We start from the raw sequence: 21,726 nt of genomic DNA, 5'->3' as shown, positions 1-21,726 counted from the left end.
GAAACAAAATCCTAATGACATGCTCCCACCAAAAAGTTTGTGTGTTTTGTTTCTTACTTCACATTGCCAGTAGCATCTTCTCTTTCTTTATGGCATTCACCAATCAGAACCCAAATTACTTATAGTCCTCCTTTCTTACTGAGACTCAAGGCGGATTACACAGTGTGAGTTAGTACAGTCAATTTCAGGGACATTTCAATAAACAATGTAATAAGGTATAGAATACAAATTTGCAAAGATTTAAACCTTGCAGAAATCCATGCAAAGTTGAAGAAATGCTGAAAGAGGGTATAAGCATTTCTAAGACTGACAAATTAAACAACATAGAACTTCCCAGTAGGATCATAGTTCAAGCAACAGATAGTGCATCTCTTTGAGACCACTTCCTTACAATATAGCCTTACTATCTGAGTAAAAAACCCTCTTGAATAATTTAGTTTTGCATCATTTGTGGAAAATCAGGAGTGTGGGAGCTTTCCTGACCTCTTCAGGTAGGCCATTCCATTGGGCAGGGGCCACCACAGAGAATGCACGTATTTGGGCAGCTATTGATTTTGCCCATGTGCAAGGTGGCATCTGCAGAAGGCTCTGTTCAGATGAGCAAAGCTGCTGTGGCAGAACATTGGGAGAGAGGTGGTCCCATAGATGTGCTGGACCAAGGCCATGAAGTGTTTTAAATGTGATAGCCAATACCTTGAACTGAATTTGGTAACTGATAGGTAGCCAGTGGAAAGACTGTAGAATGGGAGTAATATTCATTTTTTCCCTAGCTCCTGATAATAACCGACCCGCAGCATTCTGCACTAACTAGATTTTCTGAGTTAACTTAGAGGAGAGGGGGGCGTGGCATCGGCACCGAGAGGAATGGACGCCTAAAGCTGAAGCTCCGCTTCAATTCCACCTCGAAACCCCATTAACAGCTTCAGAAAACGTTCTACACATCGTAGCATGAAGGGTAAGCAAGACTTATCCTCTAAGAAACATAATAATAAGGCAGGGAAAAGTTTGCAAAGCTACTTCCCAGTATCGCAGATCGAAGGTGCTGAGGGGGAAGGGGAAGGAGCGAGCAATAACATGGCGGCCGTCGGGGCTAATGCTGAGGCGCAAAAAATGCAAACGATTTCATACGACCCAGCATTGAAAACCCTGCTGCAAGAGGTTGAGCTGAGCTTCTCCGACAAAATTACCCATCTGATGGAGCCGCTATCTCAACAATTGCGTGACCTTAAGATAGTTATGGACTCTGCTGTTTAAAAATCAGATCAGGCTCTTAACCAAAATGCCGTTTTGAGGGAAGAGGTTCGCACCCTGCAATCAGAAAATGATCGTATTCAAAATAAGATCCTGGATATGGAAATCCAAATGCGGGGTTCTAATTTAAAATTTAGGGGGATAGAGGAGAATACTGCCGTGGATACAGACCTCTCTAACTTTTTGGCAGGCTGGCTGACAGCAGAGCTACAACTGAAGGAAACCCCTGCAATGCTTGTAACCAAAGCCTATAGAGTCGGTCCCAAAAATCCGGACAAGAGAAGAGGTCCTAGAGATGTTGTGGCCGTCTTTTCGGATTGGAAAGTAAGGAAAATAACGCTTGAAACAGCAAGGGCATGAAAGTTCCTATCCCATAATGGCGGACGGATCAGCGTCTTCACAGACCTGCCGACGGAGATCCTGGAACGGAGAAGACTGTTCAAGCCCATAACTGAAGAGCTTAGGAATGCCCGAATAGAGTATGGTTGGACCCGCAATTCAACGCTGCGTCTCAAGATAAACGGCAAGCTTCAGTTGGTCTCCACTCCCGAGGACGGCCTTCGCCTCCTTCGTGATTTAGGCATAGAGATCGCCATGGAGACAGAAACCAACACACAAAAGAGAAAACGGAGCCTGCCAATGTCTCCTCAGAAGAATAGTAAAATACCCGTTCGGGACACCTGACTTTCAAGTGTAAGATACGTGGCCAAATGTGTTATGTTAGAACGTCCCTATCTTGTTGTGATTATTAACAGATGGGGGTGGGTAAGGTGGGATTGAAGGGGTTGCTTCCCTATTTGCCCTTTCCACAGACAGTCCTCCTTACTGTTTAATTGCAGCAGCCCCGTTGCAGGGAATACTCAAGGGGCTGCTGAGGGCTGTTTAGCAAGTTTAGTGTTATTGTTCTCAATATACTGAAGAAAATTCTTACTTCTCTTAGTACACAATTGTTGTATTTGTATATACATAATTTTTCTTTTTCTTTGTTCTCTTTTTTCTTTTCTTTTCTCTTTTCTCTTTTTTTTACTGTTTAGGGCACCTTAGGAAACTATAAAGTATAGTAAAGTGCTGTGTGCTTGTTGTATATAGTTGATATTGACAGTTAAGGCAAGTTAGTGTTTTAGTATTAGGGGTAAATCCATTAAGTTAGTTAGCTCCCCAATAGGATATTAAAAAAAAAGAGAGAATTTTAATTAATTTCTAATCAATTGAATAATTTATTGAACACTCAGAATTAATTGAAACTTAGAGGAGAGATCTATGTACAGTGCATTACAGTAGTCAAGTCTCGAAGTTACCATGGCATGGATCCAGGTAGCCATATTGGCTGTGTTGAGGTAGGGGGTCCTCTTCCACACTAGACTGAAGCCAGGAGGGAGGAGGAGGTGGAAGCGGTACATGAAGGCTCGTGGGCACTGGTGCCAGCTCATGCATGCCAGTGGCCAGCCACTCCTTTCCAACACACAAAAATACTGGACATTTATATATCTGGTATTTTAACTGCACTTCCCCTGTACACAAAAATACCGGACTGTCTGGGTGAAAACCAGACACTCGGCAACCTTAAATGTCATTGTCTCTCTGCCAATTGGATTCTCACAAGGAGAGACGCCTCACCATCTATCAGCTTTGGAAATGTTTGGAAGGGGGGATGTGTAGGCTTCATTCATACGCTGCAATCCTAAAGACAGTTCCCTGGGAGTAAGCACTATTAACATGAGACTTATGTCTGAGTAGACCTGTTTAGGATTATGCCTCCCACCCCCATCCTGTGAACCATTCAGCTACTCTGCCCTTTCAAAAACAATCCTGCCTGCGCTCAGCAAAAGGAAAATTTAAAGGGAAAACTCTGATCTTTTTAGAGGGGGGAATTCAGGCAATGTTGCTGTCTGCCTGCTTGCACTTAGGTGATGGGGACTGGTTGTGATTAATGCAAGAATGCCCTCTCATTGTGGGGACAGAACTGCAAAGCACAAGGAAACATGGCACCAACAGGCAACAGCAAGATACAAAGGTAATAATTTATTGACACTGTAAAAAAAGAAAAAAATGAGCATAAAGCAGGATTGTTTTTAATGCTGGCCAGTTTCCCACCATACTGTGCGCTTTGCCTTCTTCAGAGTTCATTGTTGTGTGTGTGTAGTACAACTGAGAAAAACGCAGTGGATTTATGGTTTAAAGGGAGGACTGTGTTCTGTGTGATTTTGGTGCTGTTAAGTCCAAAAACAGCAGCCCTAAAGAGCCTAGCAGCCTTCATTGGAAAGAATGGGACTGAAACTCATAATAACGAAAACCACACCCCAAAAACCAGATTAGATCAAAACAGGAAATGCACCATTCAGAAAAAAACAATAATGGTATATTGTTCCCTCAGAAACCCTGGAAGAGAAACTGAAATGAAATTTTTTTCAAGGCACACCTCTAACTGTTAGTTTCCCCCCACCTTTCTTTCATAACATTGGTAGCAACTCTTAGGATGCAATTTTGCATTGTAGCCAGTAGGGTGAGCACAGCTACTATCTAATGCCTTCCTGCATTTCTGGTTGCTAGCAAACCTTTCCTGCCCTTCCTTTCACACGACACTGTTGAATTAGCTGCCTGCATCTGACCCAAGTAGCCATTTTGAGGCTTTTCTCAGATTGGCCAGGAAAAGTATTTTTTTTTAAAAAAACTTGCTTCATGCTGCAAGTGCAGGGTAGGTACTTTAAAAAGGCCTGGTCTTTGTGTGATGTCCTTTACCTGTCCCCTTCCGTTTGTTGGAAATACAATGACTTGTGTACAGAGAAGGCAGAAGACACAGAATACCTGCAGGGGGCAGCAGTTCTGACAGATAGATAGCAGGATGGGATCCTTTTTTCCTCCTCTCACCTGTTCTTCTTGCATGTCTCCAGATTGGTATTCTTAGGCTACTTCCTGTTTCTTCCCAGAAGTCCCTCTCTCCCAGTTTAGTAAGGTAGCTATTACCTATCTTTTTTCTCTGCTTTCTGTCAAAGTTGTATTTCCTGAATAAACTCTCTTCATTCACTCCTTAATCATACTCAAGATCATTCCTATGTAGGGTTGCCAGGTCCCTTCACTCTCCCCGCAGGAGATTGGGACACTGGCTCCTGCCTCCTATTTCCCCCCTTGTGTGTGCGCTGTGCACGTGTGCACTGTGTGTGCACGTGTTCCCAGCGGGCATGATGATGTCACTTCTGGGAAGTGATGTCATCACGTGGGTCAAAGGGTGGCCCAGGAGCGCTCTCACACTTGCCCAAGGGCTGAACCGTCCCCCTGTGGGGCCTGATTAGGCTGAAATGGGCCCGCTGTGGGGTGCAGGAATGCACCATGCCTCCCGGGGGTGTGCTGCACTGCCAGGGGGTGCACCCCCCTGCTGGCCAGGTAAGTGGGGAAGAGGGGGAGGGGAGGTGGGAGCAAGGGATCCCCTGCCCCTGGTGGGGGAATGGCAAGCCTATTCCTACGATGTACCATACCCTACACTGTTGCCATCTTTTACCAGCAGGTGAAGACTTTTTTTGTTTCACTTGGCATTCCCTCAGTGATCCCTCCACTCTCCCCATTGTTTTAACTATTGTATTTATCTTTTGTATTCATTTTAAATTCTGTTTTTCAGTTGTTTTAGCATTGCATTTATGTGTTGGTTTTAATGGCTTTAAAGATGATGTTTTAATTCGTATATTTTAAAATTTTTAGTCACTTTAGTGGATCTGTGAGGACAAAGGCAGCGTAAAAAAAAAGATAAATAAATAAATACATATCTGAGACTACCTTTTGATTTTTTTGCTCACAATAACTGTAACTGGCTCCTGGGACAACAGGGCTGTCAAATGCCTGCACATAATAAAGGGAATGTTCTACAGCTGTATAAGATATAAGGCAATCTCTTTTCTTTCCAAACATCCCAGCTCAAAAGAACACCACAGATGCAGTCTGCCACAAAACCATTTGTTCTAGTTTTGGATAGAATGATCCTTTGAATAGAATGAACTTTGCTTCTGATGTCTGACCATTTATTTCCTTGGAGGTCATAGAATTTCAAGGCCAGCCCTGATGTGACATTCTTGGAGAATCTCCACAGCCTCCAGGCTACTATGAAGTAGCTATCTCAGGGACTGCCAAGCTCTCTAAAGGTTGGACAGCTTCTTCCATCATGCTCTTTTAAGACTTTCTTGGGAATGTACATTTTTTTTAGCTGAGGTTGCAGAGTTTCCTGAAGCTTGTCCTTTTAGGATTGTTGTTGGAGTTGTAAAGCTCCTTAGCTGAGATGGTGCATTTTTTCAAGCACATTCATTTAGCGCTTTCTTAAGAGCTTCATGCCTTCAGGGCTGGGATGCTCTCAAAGCAGCATTGAAACCATCAGTCATAGTGTCTCCTTTTCTACTAGAAGTTCTACATTGTCAAGGGATCAGTTTCAATGAGAAAACCACCACTGAGGAATATTCAACTCAATCTGACATTGGCTGCTTCCACACACATTGGATAATCCACTTTCAATACGCTTTAGTGAACATTTATAACTGATTTTCCATGTGTGGAACAAAAAATCCACTTCTAAAGGATAACTAAAGTGCATTGAAAGTGCATTATTCAACGTGTGTGGAAATGGCTATAGAAAACCTCTTCTCATAATCCCATAATTCCATAATGATCTTCAGTTTTCAGAGATATTTCCTGTAGGAAACAAAGGCAAAATTCTTACAAGGATGTTTGGAAAAGGATGCAAGAAGTTCTTACCTAGTGTCTGTCCAGCGAGCACTCTTCCATTTTCCCCCAGTACAGCAGCCCGCGCGTGCCTCTCATTCGAGTATTGTACAAATGCATAGCCTTTGTGAACGGAGCAGCCTACCACCCTGCCATACTTGGAGAAGATGGTCTCTACGTCTGACTTCTTGACCACTGCTGTGTTGAGGTTCCCAATGAAGACTCTGGAGTTGATGGACTTGGGGTCATTCTTGTTTGTGATGTTACTCGTCTGCACTTTCAGTGACATTTTGACACCTGAGAAAGCAAGACGGGGAGGGTCAGAAAGGCACTGGCACTCTACAGCAACCGCTTGAAGGGGGCTATTAATGCCCCACATGACTCCCAGCTCAGCAGACAATTCAATGGGTTTGGAATTGGCGTTTTTTTGTGATATACTGAATTTATTTATTTATAAGATTTATGGCATGCCTTTCATCCCTCATCAGGGCCACCGAGGCAGCTAAAAATATAGTTATTCAAATCACATCTTAAAAACCCATTAAAACCAACAAAAATATTAAAACAATTAAAACCAAAACTAAAATAACATACAAAAACATAAAAACAATAAATGAACTTCACTCGCCAGATACCTTTCATGCAGAAATAAATCACAGAATGTGAAAAACAACAGTCTTGTGTTATCATAAAAACTCACACATTTACTGAGGCAAAAATCTTGCGAGAGCTGTGAAAAGACCCAGATCTAACTTGAAGTTTACAGTATTAGAGCTCTGGAGAGTGTTTGTTTAGAAAAGAGGTCCTGTAAGTGTCACAGAGATTTAACTACCTCCTTAGTTTGTTTCTTTTCTGCTGAATAAGAGAAAATGGTGTTTATTAGGTGAAACCCAGAGATTTTACTCTTTGCCTTTAAATCCGCTGATGAAGCAGGAGACTAGCTATGCAATCCACTGATTGCAATTGGCTTAGACAGAAGTAACTCTGCATAGGATTGCACCGTAAGCATCTCTGGCCTTTCTTGCTCATTGCCATTTTGAGCTTTCTCACCTGCTGTGCAGAATACTTAGAATCCTCTATATTACAGAAACTGGAAGAGGAGAGTGAATGAAAATGAGGAAAATAGGCCAGCAATGCTTTCTTTGTTTCCCATTTTCTTAGTAGAACAGGAAATTTTCAGTGGTCCAACTCCCCCACCCCTGGGTTGCCAGCTCTGGGTTGGAAAATTCCTGGAGATTTAAGGGAGGAGCCTGGGGAAAGTGGGGAAGAGAGGGAGCTCAGCATGGTATAATGCCGTAGAGTTCACCCTCCAATGCAGCCATTTTCTCTAGGGGAACTGAACCTTGTTGTATGGAGATCAGTTGTAATTCTGGGAGATCTCCAGGCCCATCTGGAGGTTGGTAACCCCACTCCCATTTCAGAATTCCCTGCTCCTGGAAGCCATCTTATTTCCTGACTTTTAATGTTCTGGAAGTTGGTCAATATGACTTTATTCCAGGCAGCAATTCATGGCTTTATCTCCTGACCTCTTTATTTTTTAATACGGTTGCAGGTTCTATGTCAATACTGGGGATTATACGGGGTTTTAAAAACTGCTCTTTTATTTGTCGGCTTTTGGTTTGGCTGCGGTTGTTTTTATGAAAAGTGTAATGTTTATTTTAGCTGCTACTGGCGTGCTGCTTTTATCAGTTAATTTTTGTTCTATTAGCCCTTTTCTTTAGTATCAAAAGTCACACTGAATGTTATTTTAATAACATATAGGCAGGTTTTACTTTAATAAAAAACAGAGCAGACAGGAAAGGAGCAAATCTTCAAGCTGCAGCCTAGCAATCCAAGGAACAATCCACTCTCCCATCCTCCCTGATATGCATGGAACCAGCACTTCAGAAGGAAACAAATAAAGGTCTTAAGAAGAATGAGGGAGACATAACAGGAATGTTGGTAGATTTTTACCACAGGATGAAAAATTCCAGAAACAGAATCCTAAACAAGGAAGGGCTTGGAATGAGATACAGATGGAACTGGTGATATGCTTACAGGGTGTGCTCCATTTTTAGCACCCCATTTTTAGCATCCCGTAACTGTCCTTCATATTCAGACCCCTGCTTTTTAAGGCTGAAGTGAAAAGATGACAAATGCGACGGAGGGCATTAGCTCTCTTCCCGACGCCTCTTGCAGCTCAAGCTCCTTGTGGCATATCAGGAAGATGGTGTTTAACACTTTCATGTCTAGAGAGTTAAGCACTTATCTCCCTTCCTAGCCTTCTTCTAGGTACTGCGGACCAGAGTCAGCCATAACCACCTACCCATCTGTCTGTCTAGTGAATTTTATCCCACTCTTTTTTCAAGATTCTCCATTTCCCATTTGGAGATAGAGGAGACTGTCTGTATCTGGTCTACAGCTGTCCACTGAGAGTGACAGTGTGGGGATCTGAATCAGAGACTCCCAGATCCCAGTCCAAGACTTTAATTACTATACCACACAAGACCGCCTATCTCGTGTTCATGTACACATTGACTCTGAATGCTTTCCATTTTACATTAGTCTGTACCTCTAAAACATTTACAGTATTCACTGCAAGATTTTGCTGTCAAGGAAGGCTTGTCTCCCTGCCACTTCGATTGCACACTGCCACTGTGAGAAGGACATACCATTTTCAATATGCAGAATATGCCTTGGAATACTGTTGGGCAACTGAAATCCACCTTTCCTACTGCTCTCACGCCATATGAATTATTAATGCTCCTAGATCAATCTGAATAGATTTGTACTTTACATCCACAGTCCAAAAAGGGCACCAAGCCAAACGTTCAACTTCCAAAGTGCAGTGTCAACACAACCAGTAATATTGGGCTTAGGTCTTAAAATCAGTCTTGTGAAGCAACACTTGGTTAATTATCCCTCCTGAACATTCTAGCTATCCTGGGCTAAACTTTTTCTTAGGCCAACTGAGACAGACCGGTAGTATTATAAGTGAACTTGAAGATGTACAGTGGACACAAGATGGTGATATAGTATGAATGTAAGGAATCAGGCAACAATGTTTACTGAAGCTTTATTATCTCGCTTGACATTTTCCAATGTGGACTAGCAACAATTTCTACCTGTGGAGTGCCATTTTCTTGTCTCTCTCTTGTTGCAGCTTGAAATGCCCCCAGTAAACCTTAAGGGTTTCCTCTTGCATAGAAACAAGATTTTGGGGCTAATTTCAGGGGTACTGTAGGGGGGAGGTGAAAAATTTGCTAATCTGTATCCCAGCCAAATAATTGTTCGGGACTAAAATATCTTTCTTTGTCATGTTAGTTCCCCTCCTCCTCCCTTCATTTCCTTTTAGAATGGTTGGGATGACAGGTACATCTCCCCATAATCCATGCTAAAGAATTACTTTTTAAATTTTTTTTTTTAAATTTTCTAATTACTAACATCAAAACTACAAACAGAAAAAGGAAAAAGGAAACAAGGGGAGAGGGAAAAAACAACATAAGAACACAGACTACAACTACAAGTATTGAATTCCCTTCATAATACAATTATTTAAAGTTAAACTTTCTAATATGCTATTAGATTGGTAGATCTTATAAGATACAAACTACAGTCAGGATCAGGTCTTCTCTCCCCCCCCCCTGCGTCTCGGTCTCAGTTCTCTTTGAACAGCTACAATAGCTGCGCTCACTCCCTCCTCCCCACTCCCCCCTTCAGATACTGGATCTTCTTCTTGCTCGAACTCTTGATGATTAAGCACAAAATCCTTCAGCTGTACTTCTGATATTATCTTGTAGGCTTGGTCTTTATATCTAAACCAGATGCCTTCCGGAAATAACCATTTGTATTTTATATCACGCTTTCTCAGAAGAGCTGCAAACCTTTTGTATTTGAATCTTCTTTTCCGAGCTAAAAATGGAACGTCCTTCAATATCTTAACCTTGTTGCCAAGAAAGTCCAAGTCCATGTTGGTCAAATTGTATAAAATGGTGTCCCGAGTCTTCTTAGATGAAAAATCAATAATAATCTCGCGAAGCAGCTGGCGCTTCATTGCATATTTTGAAGATGTCCGACGGACTTCCAGAATATCGCTTTTTAACTCTTCTTTAGTTGCCTTTGCGAATGATGCCAAAAGTTCCGACACCAAATCCTTTAAATTTTCACTTTCCTCCTCCTTCACATTCTGTAAACGCAATACCATCTGAGCACGATCCACTTGTAGACCTATCAATTGATTATCCAAAAGCTTTACTTCTTTGTTTGTAGCTCTCATGAGTGTTGCATTTTCACGAGCAGATTCCTCTGCCTCGAGCGCTACATCTTTAATGGTTTTCACTTCATTTTCAACTGAGCCAACCCTTTGTCCGATTTCATTTAGCTTATCAACAAAGGGCTTCATAGCTTCAACGACCGACCATTTAACCACCTCTTCAAGAGTCTCTCCCTTCCCCTGCAACACAGCCAAAACCGATTTGCCCACAGCAGGGTTCTGCTTTTTCGTCGCCATCCTAGGGGGGGGGGGTCCGCCAACTAAGTTCCAAAACTCAATGAAGGGGAAGATATCCGAGCCTTCTTAAGCTTCAACTCCCACCAATCCTTCGCATATGCTTAGAGTAACAGAAGGGATCCGCTTACTTATAGGTTTTCACCTTAAATCTGCTTGTTGCCGTTCTCCATGGCCCGGCAGCATGTGATGTGCTGCGCAAGTCTGCTGGCCTCCATAGGAGCAGATGGGCTATTTACCCCCTGGATCGACTTCAGGGGGCTCTTCCCACAGCGCTCCGGACCTGACCCCTACCTGGGAGTCCTGGGGGTTAACTCTCGCAGGTCAACCACCTGGTCAGGCTGCTCGGCTGCTTCCTCCCGGACCTGCAGAGAGGAGCATCCGACATGGCCGGGAAAACGAAACCGAATCCATGCTAACCATTACTGAATGCACCCATGGGCCAAGGCTTCCTTTACTAAGTTAAGCCACCTCATGTTGGGTTTTCCTCTTTTCCTACTGCTTTCCACCTTACCTAACTTTATTGTTTTTTCTAGCGAGTCTTGTCTTCTCATGATGTGATGAAATAGCCTCAGTTTAGTCATTTTAGCTTCTAGGAAGAATTCAGGCTTGATTTGATCTAGAACCTATTAAGGTAGGTTAGACTGAGAGTGTGACCCAGTGAGCTTCCATAGCAGATGGGGATTCATACTTGGGCCTGCCAGATCTTAGTCCAACGATCTTAACTGTTACACCACATTGGCTTTTCATTGTCCAACTTTCATATCCATACATAGGAAAGGGGAATACCGTAGTATGAATGATCTTAACATTGGTCTCCAGTGATCTTTTCTAGTTCCTTCATGGTTGCCTTTCCAAGACTCAGCTTCCTTCTGATTTCTTGGTTGCAGTCTCCCTTTTTGTTGAGGACTGAGCCAAGGAATAAATAAACCTTTTAACAATTTCAGTTCTTTCATTTTCACTCTTAAAGTTTTGCAATTCCTCAATAGCCATTACTTTTGTCTTCTTGATATTCAGCAGTAATCCTGCTTTGGCGTTTTCTGTTTTAACATTCTTCAGTAGTCATTCAAAGATTTTACTGTTTCTTTGCTAGTAATATGGTATCATCTGCATATCTCTAATTATTAATTTCTTTCCACCAGTTTTCATTCCATCATCATCTAAATCTAATCCAGTTTTCCGTATTATAGATTCTGCATGTAGATTGAAAAGAGAGGGAGATAGTATACATCCTTGTCTGACACCTTTGCCACTTGGCAACCATTCTGTTTTCCCATATTCTGTCTTAACAGCAGCCTCTTGTCCAGGGTACAGATTGTGCACCGGAATGATCAAATGTTGTGGCACTCCCATTTCTTTTAAAACTATCCAGAGCTTTTCATGATCCACACAATCAAAAGCTTTGGTTTAATCTATAAAAGACATTTTCTTCTGAAAATTCTCTGATATGCTCCAATAACCAATCTAAATTTGCAATATGACTTTGAATGCTTCTTCCTTTTCTGAATCCAGCTTGAACATCTGACATTTTGTGTTCCATATATAGTGAGAGAAGTTGTTGCAAAATTTTGAGCATCACTTTGCTTATATGGGTAATTAATGTAGTGGTCCGATAGATGCTGCAATCTTTGACATATTTTGGAATTGGAATGTAGATCAAATGTTTTCAGTCTGTGAACCATTGTTTTGTTTTCCATATTTGTTAGGATATTCTTGTTAAAATTTTGGACTCAGTTTTTGTAGCTTAAAATAACTCTATTGATATCCCATGTATATGCTGTCAAATTGCAATCAATTTATGGCAATGCTGTCAAGGCAAATAAGAAGCAGAGATGGGCCATTTCCACACAACTTACCGGCCTCCGGAAAGTTGTACAAAACACGTGGAAGATAGCATCTTCTCACGTGAAATTGCGCCAGGAAGATGTGATGTCAAGCAAAACTCTCATGATTTCGCGCGAGAAGATGCTATCTTCCGTGTGTTTTGCGCAATGCTCTGGAGGCCAGTAAGTCGTGTGGAAACAGCCATGGTTTGCCAGTGCCTTCCTCTAGATTGTCTTCCTTGGTGATAACCCATCTGAGTACTGACCCTGCTTAGCTTCCAAGATTTGATGAGATTGGGCTATACCATGCTACCTTCCCTTCCATTGGTATTCCATCTACTCCTGGTGATTTGTTTCTTCCAATTGCTTTAAGTGCAACTTTTACTCAATTTATTATTTTCATAAACATCTAGGGAGAACTGAAAATGTCTGGAGTCACTGATGTTTGGATGAAGCAACAAACTGAAGCTTAATCTTGACAAAAAAGGAGAAAGATCCAAGCGTAGTTATTCAGCCTGTCTTAGATGGGAATGCATTCCTCCTGAAGACTTAGGTCTGGATCCAGCCTGGATCCACTATTACTCATAGCCCTCCAGATAACATGGTAGCTAGGAGCATACTTGATTAGCTAATGCCAGTTCACCAACTGGATTTGAGATTAGTGGTAGCTAATGGTGGGTCTATGATAAGGCTGAGCAATGTCTAGATCCTACTCTGCATTAAGGCTATCATAAAATCTAATTCTGGAGGATCACATAAGTTTAAAGTGAGGAGGAAGCTGATATGGAAAAGGAGAGTTTTCCTGGTTTGCATAACAGTTAAAAATGTTTCCTGGAGCAGGTTGGGAGAAATACCTAAGGCTGGCTGAATAGCAAGATTAAAAAGAGGACAGGACTCTTCCTGTACTGTCACTAAGGTAAGGGGAGGAACTAGCTGGGGTTAGTCCATTGCTCATTGTCTTCGAGACCTGGGTTGCTCATTAGGGCAAAATTATTTAGAGGAGGCGCCAAAGTCCTTGGGGATAATGACCCCTTGGTTTAATCAGCCTGAGGTGGGCTTTAGGAGGAGAAGGTCTGCATTCCATTGCTGCTTGATAACCCACTGTGGCTTCATTGTCCTTGGTAGGCTTGCTACTGCTTAATGGGTTAACTTCAGACTCCATTTTCTAGCCCTAAGCTCATGTTAGAACCAAAGCGGAGGCCCAAAAATGCCCCCCTTAAGGCAAGGATCCAGGGGCTACAGTTGGTTGGGTGATGTGGCTTCTGCCACGCAAATTGTGACTGGGCCAGCCTCCTTGCTGGGGGTGGGTTCAGGAATGTAGTGCCCAAGGCTGTTGGCCTACTAGGACTTTCCCAGTAGCCATAATGGCCAATCAATCTCTGATTTTGAAAAATGTTCAAAAACTTGTTGAAGCAGAATGTGACTGGCAGATTCTTAACAGGGCAAGCCTCTTAGAATAAATTAAATTAACATGAATGCATCTTTCAACATGAAGTGTGTATCAATTGCAAAAGAAGCAAATGAATCAGGAACACCAGCGATAACAACATATTAAAATCGGAGAAGAACATAGTTGAATATCCATGGCCAGTTCAAGGTATTTTGTTGTCCTATCATTACACCTATCATTTCCTTGGTACATGCCGCTGTGGCATTTGATCTGACTTTTTATACCATGTTACATCTTACAAGAAATATCCATCTCATATTGATCTAAAACCTCCCTAACAAGTGAAAGAAATTCATCATTCCCCAAGTATTTTGGTCCTTCTTCCAATCGTTGCTGTTCTTGGTCAACATTTCTCTTGAGTTTTTTAAAGCCCTGTGTTTTTGATTGGCCTTCAAAGTTCATTCTGAACTTTCCTTAGCCTGAGTAAAGAGCCACAGTTTTTAACAGAGATAAGTCAACATACATACACTAGCAAGGAATGGATGTTCTTCTCTTTCCTGCTTTGAGTGGATACTGTATTAATTCCTTTCACAGCAGGCCTGCATCAGGTGCCATATTCTAGTTACACAGTCTTCATCTGGACAATGAGTTATCACTGAATTTCAGACTCCAATATGTTTTCGTTCTGTCTTGTCATCCCTATTCTCATGACAAGCTGAAATAGAAGTGTGGAAGGGAGTGAGTTATTTCTCACTCCAGGAGCTCCTGCTTTCATCAAGCTTTGACCTGATTGATTGCAAAAACCTCCTGGTCACTTGTTAAAACCCTAGTGCATGTGTTGGTTTCCATTCCAACCCCCACTGAATTATAGTTTGCACTAGCAAAAACATGAGCCTGCTTCTCTCACAGATGGGAGCAGCGGTTCTCTCAGCAATGTACATACTGACAGAGAAAAACTAGTATTGCATCCTTAGCTAATAGGTTGAACATGCTGAGATTGATAAAATTATGCATGGTAGGGAGAAAGTGGATAGAGAAAACTTTTCACTCTGTCTTATAATGCTAGAGCTCAGTCACAGGCACACAATGAAGATTCAGGACAAACGTAACAAAGTACTTCACTCAAAGAATTTTTGCCTCATGGAATTAATTGCTTTAGGATGTTGTGATGGCCATCAGTATAGATGGCTTTTAAAGGAGACTGGTAAAGTTCACGAAGGGCAGATCTCTCATGGCTGTCAGTCCCAATGAATCTCCATAATCAGAGACAGTAACTCTTCAAGAACCACTGCTGGAAAGCAACGACAGAGGAAGGCTTTGGCCTCTGTGACCTTCTTGTAAACCTTCTGGTTGCCCACTATGTGAAACTAGATGGATCACTGGTCTAACACAGCATAACTATTGATATGTTGAAAAGGTTATGAAGCTGAAATTGCAAGACCATATCCTACAATGACTATTTAAAGTCTTCTTCCTGAAAAATACAGTTTTTATCCCAGAACACTGTTGCCTATGCCAGGGAATGGCGTCTGAAACTTCATTGTAGTATCCTTTCTCCTAGGGTTGGAGGGGCAGAGTATTGGATCTGTAGACTTGTGCATGGAAACTCGTGCATGGGAGTTTGTTTTCCTTTGGTTTTGCTATCAATTCCCAAAGGTACTGTTCTGGTACCAGGTTGTTTTGTTTAGTTACTTTTAAAAAATTGTTTTGTTTTCATAATTCTATTTCATTCTGATTTTCCATTGGTTTCAATGTATGGCCCTTTTCTTGGGTCTGTAACTTCATGGTTACATCCCCATGCAGCATGATGACATCACTTCTGGGAGGGATGTCATCATCACACAGGCTGTGGGAGTGCTCCCGCACTTTGCATCAGGTCTGTTTGGGGCCCCAATGGGATTGGTGCAAAGCACAGGAGCACTCCTACAGCCTGCACAATAATGTCACTCCTGGGAGTGATTTTGTTGTTCAGCTTCGGGAGTGCACCCTGGGAGGCCAGTTCCCACCCTTCCCCCCAGCCGGCCAGGTGAGTGGTAGGTTGGAGAGGCTGGGTACAGGGGATCTCCTCTCCCAGCAGGGAACCAGCAACCCTAGATTTATGTAATCCTAGGGACTACTATTTGAAGTCAGTTAACCCCCCCCCAAAAACATTGTGCTTTCTCTATGTCCTAATTAGAAAAATGTTTGCCTTGTAAAAGCAAAACCAATAGAAGCAGGGACTGCAATAATAAAATAAATAAAATAAAGAATAATATAAAAGAAAAAATGTTCTTTCATTATAAGCTATTTAGATGGGGAATTTTTTCATTTTCATATTATAATTACAAAACACCTGTATTTTGTAATTATTGTAATTAATGAAAGATAGACTCTCTCACACTCACTAATTCAAACATGACTAGGGAAGCAACCTGGGAGGAGGAGGAGTTTTAACCCTCCCCCCCCTTCATCTTCCCCCTTATCCTCTATCCCAAGTTGCTATATGTTTCACTGGGGAAAATACAAGATAAAACAGGCACTTGTAAAATAGGAAACCCCTCCCCCAAAGTGGAGTATATAGCAGCTGGGGAGGCATGTACATTGTGAAATGTATTATTCAGCCAAGTTATGGCCTACCATTCAATACAGAGGGTTAGATCTCATGGGAAAGTCAGTAGAATGGATTTTCCTTACTTCGCCTTTCTTTCAGCAGCCTGCCACTTGTCCAAAATATCCTCCTGAGGTTGGGGGAGAGGGGCCCCGATGAACGGTATGATCAACAGTATACATGGCTGTAGTAAGGGTGGGGGGGAATTCAGGTGAAACCATCTCCTTCGAAATGGCAGAGATTTGCATTCCCTCCTCCCTTTAATAGAGACTTAATGTGTGGAAATGGGCAGTTAAAGCATTTCATAGCATGGAGATAAATAACATCTCATTAAGCCTCTATTGGAGGGTCCCAAAAGAGACTGCAACCAAGAAATCAGAAGAAGATTGAGACTTGGAAGAGCAGCCATGAGGAAACTAGAAAACCTTTTTAAGGATAAGAATCTCTCTGGGGACTAAGATCAACATAATCCACATGATGGTATTCCCCAGTACTATGTATGGATGTGAAAGTTGGACAGTGAAGAAAGCTGACATTTGAAAAGTGATCCTGGAGGGAAATTTTGCAGCTACCACAGACAGCCAAAAAGACAAATAAGAGGATTCTAGATCAAATCAAGCCTGAATTCTCCCTAGAAGCTAAAATGACAAAGCTGAGGCTATCGTACTTTGGTCACATCGTGAGAAGACAAGACTCTCTGGAAAAGTCAATAATGCTAGGAAAAGTGGAAGGGAATAGGAAAAGAGGAAGGCCCAAAGTGAGATGGCTAGAGTCAATAAAAGAAGCCACATCTTCCATTTTGCAAGATCTGAGCAAGTCTGTTAATGATAGGATGTTTTGGAGGTCTTTTATTCATAGGGTCATCATAAGTTGGAGGTGACTTGAAAGTGCATAAAACACACATGAGTCTCTATTAAAGGGACAGAGCATCCCCCGCATTACACTTTTCAAATCTATGTGTATGACAACAACAACAACATTCGATTTATAACCACCCTTCAGAACAACTTAACACCCACTCAAAGCGGTTTACAAAGTATGTCATTATTATCCCCACAACAATCACCCTGTAAGGTGGGGCTGAGAGAGCTCCGAGAAGCTGTGACTGACCCAAGGTCACCCAGCTGGCTTCAAGCAGAGGAATGGGGAATCAAACCCAGTTCTCTAGATTAGAGTCCCACTGCTCTTAACCACCACACCAAACTGGCTCTGTTTGTGTGTGTAAGTTGGGGAGGGGAGTAACTAGTTTCAAGGTATCTGGAAAGAACTTATTTACCTATAAACTGGCCTGTGTGGTAAACAGTTTAGAAGCACCTTTACATGGTGATTATGCCCTGAAGCACTGGTTTCTAGTGGTCTTGCAGTGAGGCTGTAATGTTTAAATAAGCCTCCTCTTATACTTTGGGTGCAGAGTTCAGTGCCTAGCAAAGAGGGTTGTTGATTTCTTCTTGCACAAAAAGGGTTGCTATTATATTGGGAACACACAGCCTGACTGCCACATTGTTGGCTGGGCAATTTAAAAATTTGATTTCATTCTTTATAGCTTGCTTGGTCCTTGAAATCTGCAAGTATAACTGGAAAAAGGCTGTAGTGGCTCCTTCCTCCCACCTGTTCCTTTTTTGGTCCTGTCACCTATCTGTTGCCTCACCATCAGTAGCTAGCAGGTCTTCAACTGTGCTGCATAGTATGCATGAGAAGTGTGTGGATGACAGAATCATACCCCACATAATACAGCCACCTTGTAGATGCTGGGATGGCCTGAGAAGAAATGTCCTCTCACTTTAACAGAGGCTTCAGCCATTAGTAAATGGAGAAGACATTTTTCTTCATGATTGTTAGCAACTCTAGGCTTAATGTGTTGAAACTGGCATTTGAAGCTTTTCATGAAATAAAATAACATTGACTGGTAAATAACATTCCATTAAATCTCTATTAAAGGGGCAGGACTTTTTCTCCAGGCTTGTTGGCAACCATGGGTTTAATGGGTTGAAATTGGCAAGGGCATCTTTTTATGGCATGGAATTATATATCATCAGGTAAATAACATAACTGTAAGCCTCTGTTAAAGATACAGGAGATTTTTCTCTAGGCTTGTTGACAACCGTATTTGGGACTAGGTCTGCCTGAGGAAGCCTTGAGAAGTCTTCTTGGAAGCAAATCCCATTGAGTTTGACAGCCCTTATTTAAGTTTGCATAACTGGTCTGGTCGGTGCCTGGATGGGAGATCTCCCCTGGGGTTCTCCCCTGCCCCCTGCCCCCCGCCATTATGCCACTTTAGTTGCATGGTAGAAAGAAGATAGGTTAGAAATGTAATGATTACATTGTGAGGGGACTGGGTGAGAGAAGCCATGACTGCCTTTCCTCCTACTTCAACTGGGGACAAAAAGGTCAGTGTTCTGTGTGGAAGGCAAGCAATGGAAACCCCAGCTCCCTGCCAAAAGGGTGCTGGCCTGTGTTCATCCCATAATGTTTCCACAACTGCAACATTAGAAGTATTACAAAACAGAAGATTAGACAACAAATATGCCATTAGATTATGGCCAGTTTAATTTATGAATAGAGATTGTTTGCTTTGAATCTTGTTTGGTTTGGATGAATTATTTGGTTAGATAAATTTTGACTCTACATCCCTAATCTTGCCCATTAAGTTCGAGTTCTCTGTGGAAAAAGATCTCCCTGCACTAATAGAACTAGCATGCTGGGGGTGGGGGGTGGGGTCATCCTTTCCTTTTCCTTTTTTTGTTTTTGAAGTGAAGGGAGTGAAAAAAATGGAAGAACTTCAAATCGGTAATTAGGTGAATGTATGGTGGCACTTTGGGGAGTTTTCTGGGAATTCTGGACTTCTGAGACACTGTTTATGTATTGCTGGCTTTCTGTTTTAGACTTACTATTGTTTTTAACTTGCATTGTTACCTCCCTTTGGATCCCCATGCTGGGGAAAAAAGCAGGCTTATAATTTTTTTTAAATCAATAAATAATATCACCCACCAGATTTTAATCTTCTGTGTGCCAACAGCTATTAGGATATTGAGGAACATATTAACCATGAGTTGCTTACTTCCCCCCAAAAGTAAAAGCAGCATATACCATATCTGGTTTCTCTGATTAACATTAGCAGAGCCATTCTGTGTGACATAAGAACTTAAGTTGCTTGAAGCTAACATACTGTCAAAACAATGTACCAAACCTGATCTTGCCAAACAAAAAATGCGCAGCAGAAAAATCACTTGGATCACACTTGAAATTGGAACTCTTTCTTGCCTACAGAGCTCGCAAGTTGCAACATCAGATTCAATCATAGATATCGATTTAGAAGAGATAAAAGGCATGCATGAATGAATTGGTACAATTTAACTGATGAATGGATAGCAAATTAAAAATAGAGCTCTGATTCACCAGAACTTGCTACTGCTGGATTTGCCAGCAATGTGAACCTGACCAGACATGAGCCACCAGCTGTGTGTGTGAAGTCTTCTGTGAGAATGGCAATGGCATTGTGTTGCACTATGTCCTCCTTTCTTGAAAGAGGTTCCCAATCAGGTATGTGTTTAATGTCAGTTATTAACACCCATTTGGCTAGACATTTCAGGGTGAAGGACATTCAAAAATGCTATTTAAATTCTTGTTAGCATTTTATAATAGCTTGTTTTAACTTCCCATCTGCTCCGATAATGCCTTCTTATCCTTTCTCTTCTAGGCTATTCTCACAGATTCAGGTATGTGGATTCCTGTCTTTATCAATAAGCCTGAGAAGAGTGGATAGACAAAAAGAAACCTTCCCTAAATATTCTCCTAAAATAAAATGAACAAAGTCCTGCTTCATGCTTTGTGCATGAAGAATTTAAATGCCAGCATCTCAAATGCCAACTTAAGAAATCTTCATTCTTCTATTTGCCTAAGTACTTCCCAAATTCCGGTGGTCCCTGAATAATGATATTTACAAGAACTCTGACCCAGATGGTTCTGCCTGTAAACAATAACATCACCAGTGACGGTATAAGGAAAATAAGCATGTGAAATCACACCACAATGCATCACAAGAAGCAATTGTCAGGGCTACCACTGAAGTCTTCTCAAAGCTGAATTTCCACCAGACGGGGATCTGTGCCAGAAAGGAGGCTGAGCTTTTATCTTGATGGTTGGATTTCCCACAGAATTCTGCTGCTCTGGGACAACTGGGCATGCCTCAGTATGGCAATCCTGTAGGGGAGGGTTAACTCTTCTCTAGTTAATACCTTTGACACAGAAAGATCCCAACAATGTAAATAATTTGGAAAATGAGAACTTTTGGATGACCAACCAGCTTCTTGTTTACTGGCCCATGTAGTAAAGCCAGCTCTTGAAAGGGAACCATTACTGTGGGAGCTGAAAGCTTAGGCCATTTTACATTCATTCAGTCTTTACCCATAAGCTATGATCTGCCAGATCCCATCCAGTTCCTGCTAGGCTGAGGCTGAGCTGACTACCCCTTCCAGGCTTCAACTCTGAGCTATCAGGTTCTGTATACTTATTTATGTAAAAAAATGTATAGCCTGGATCCACTTCTGCTGGCCTTGCCTAGAGGCTATTACTATTCACAATCAAAAGTTGTCAACCCTATTGAACAACTTGTCAAAGACTCTGTGGAGGCCTCTCTGTGGAGAGGCCTTCATATCTGAACTGCTGAAAGCAAAAGCCTTGGGAGCTGTTACTGTTGAGATCAGCACACAAGGGGAGAACAGGAGACAAAAATGACAACGAAGAAAAAAAAAGGGGAGAGTTAAGAAATGGGAGGCCAATTTGATGTGTATCCTTGACTCTTATACCAGTACAACATGGAATTGCTTTTCTGGTTTATTAATTTGTACTTGCTTTTCCCTCTCATGTCCTAGTACCCCCCTGGCCACCTTGACTAGAAATATGAGTATTGGTAGGATACTATTGGCCTTAAAAGACCTAGAGCTAATGCAGGATAGCAGCAATACAAGCTTCTAAGCCAGTTCTCATATACTCTTAGAAACCATGGGGGAATTCTGCTCTAAGATGCATGCCACACCATTATAGACATTCCAGTTTTGTGATTAGATGGATGGTTGTGAAAACTGAGAGACTGGGCCTTTTCTCTTGGCTTTTGTTTAGTTCAAGAGCTAAAAATGCTTCTTAACACAATGTCATGATGGCTAGCATGTACAAGCTGCTGGAAACACTCCACCAGTTATGAGGGAAATGAGAGAGTTGGTTGGGATGGGAGCTGGCAAAGGAGGAAGTAGCCAGAAAAGGAGGAAGAGTCTTTTTTGGGAATCCAAAACGAGGTCTTATTTTAGAGGGGGTGGTTAGGACTGATGCAGGTTTGCAGATTAGCAGTATCTGCAGGTTTGCCTCCTCTACATACTCAACTTGTGTAAATAAATATATGTTTCAAAAATTCCCAATAGCTTCTGCACTCTGATCACAAAATACTGGCCCTGTAAAAATAGCCGCTGAAACTTCCTACCACATGGGAGGCAGG

The 21,726-nt window shown here is 41.9% G+C and overlaps 1 protein-coding gene across 6 annotated transcripts in view; it reads right to left on the bottom strand.

Annotated features, from left to right (window-relative positions):
* Positions 1 to 21,726, bottom strand: part of RALY (RALY heterogeneous nuclear ribonucleoprotein) — a 355,194-nt gene that overhangs the window by 47,566 nt on the left and 285,902 nt on the right. For all 6 annotated transcript variants that reach the window (XM_054981415.1, XM_054981416.1, XM_054981413.1 and 3 more), the window contains one exon: positions 5,986 to 6,249. In XM_054981415.1, the coding sequence (XP_054837390.1) occupies positions 5,986 to 6,241 (256 nt within the window). In that variant the 5' untranslated portion in view covers positions 6,242 to 6,249. The remainder of the gene's footprint in view (positions 1 to 5,985; positions 6,250 to 21,726) is intronic.

The sequence above is a fragment of the Eublepharis macularius genome, chromosome 5 (assembly GCF_028583425.1).
Source record: "Eublepharis macularius isolate TG4126 chromosome 5, MPM_Emac_v1.0, whole genome shotgun sequence".
NCBI classification, from domain to species: domain Eukaryota; kingdom Metazoa; phylum Chordata; class Lepidosauria; order Squamata; family Eublepharidae; genus Eublepharis; species Eublepharis macularius.
Note: the sequence above shows the minus strand (reverse complement) of the source record. Positions and strands in the feature narration are given on the sequence as shown.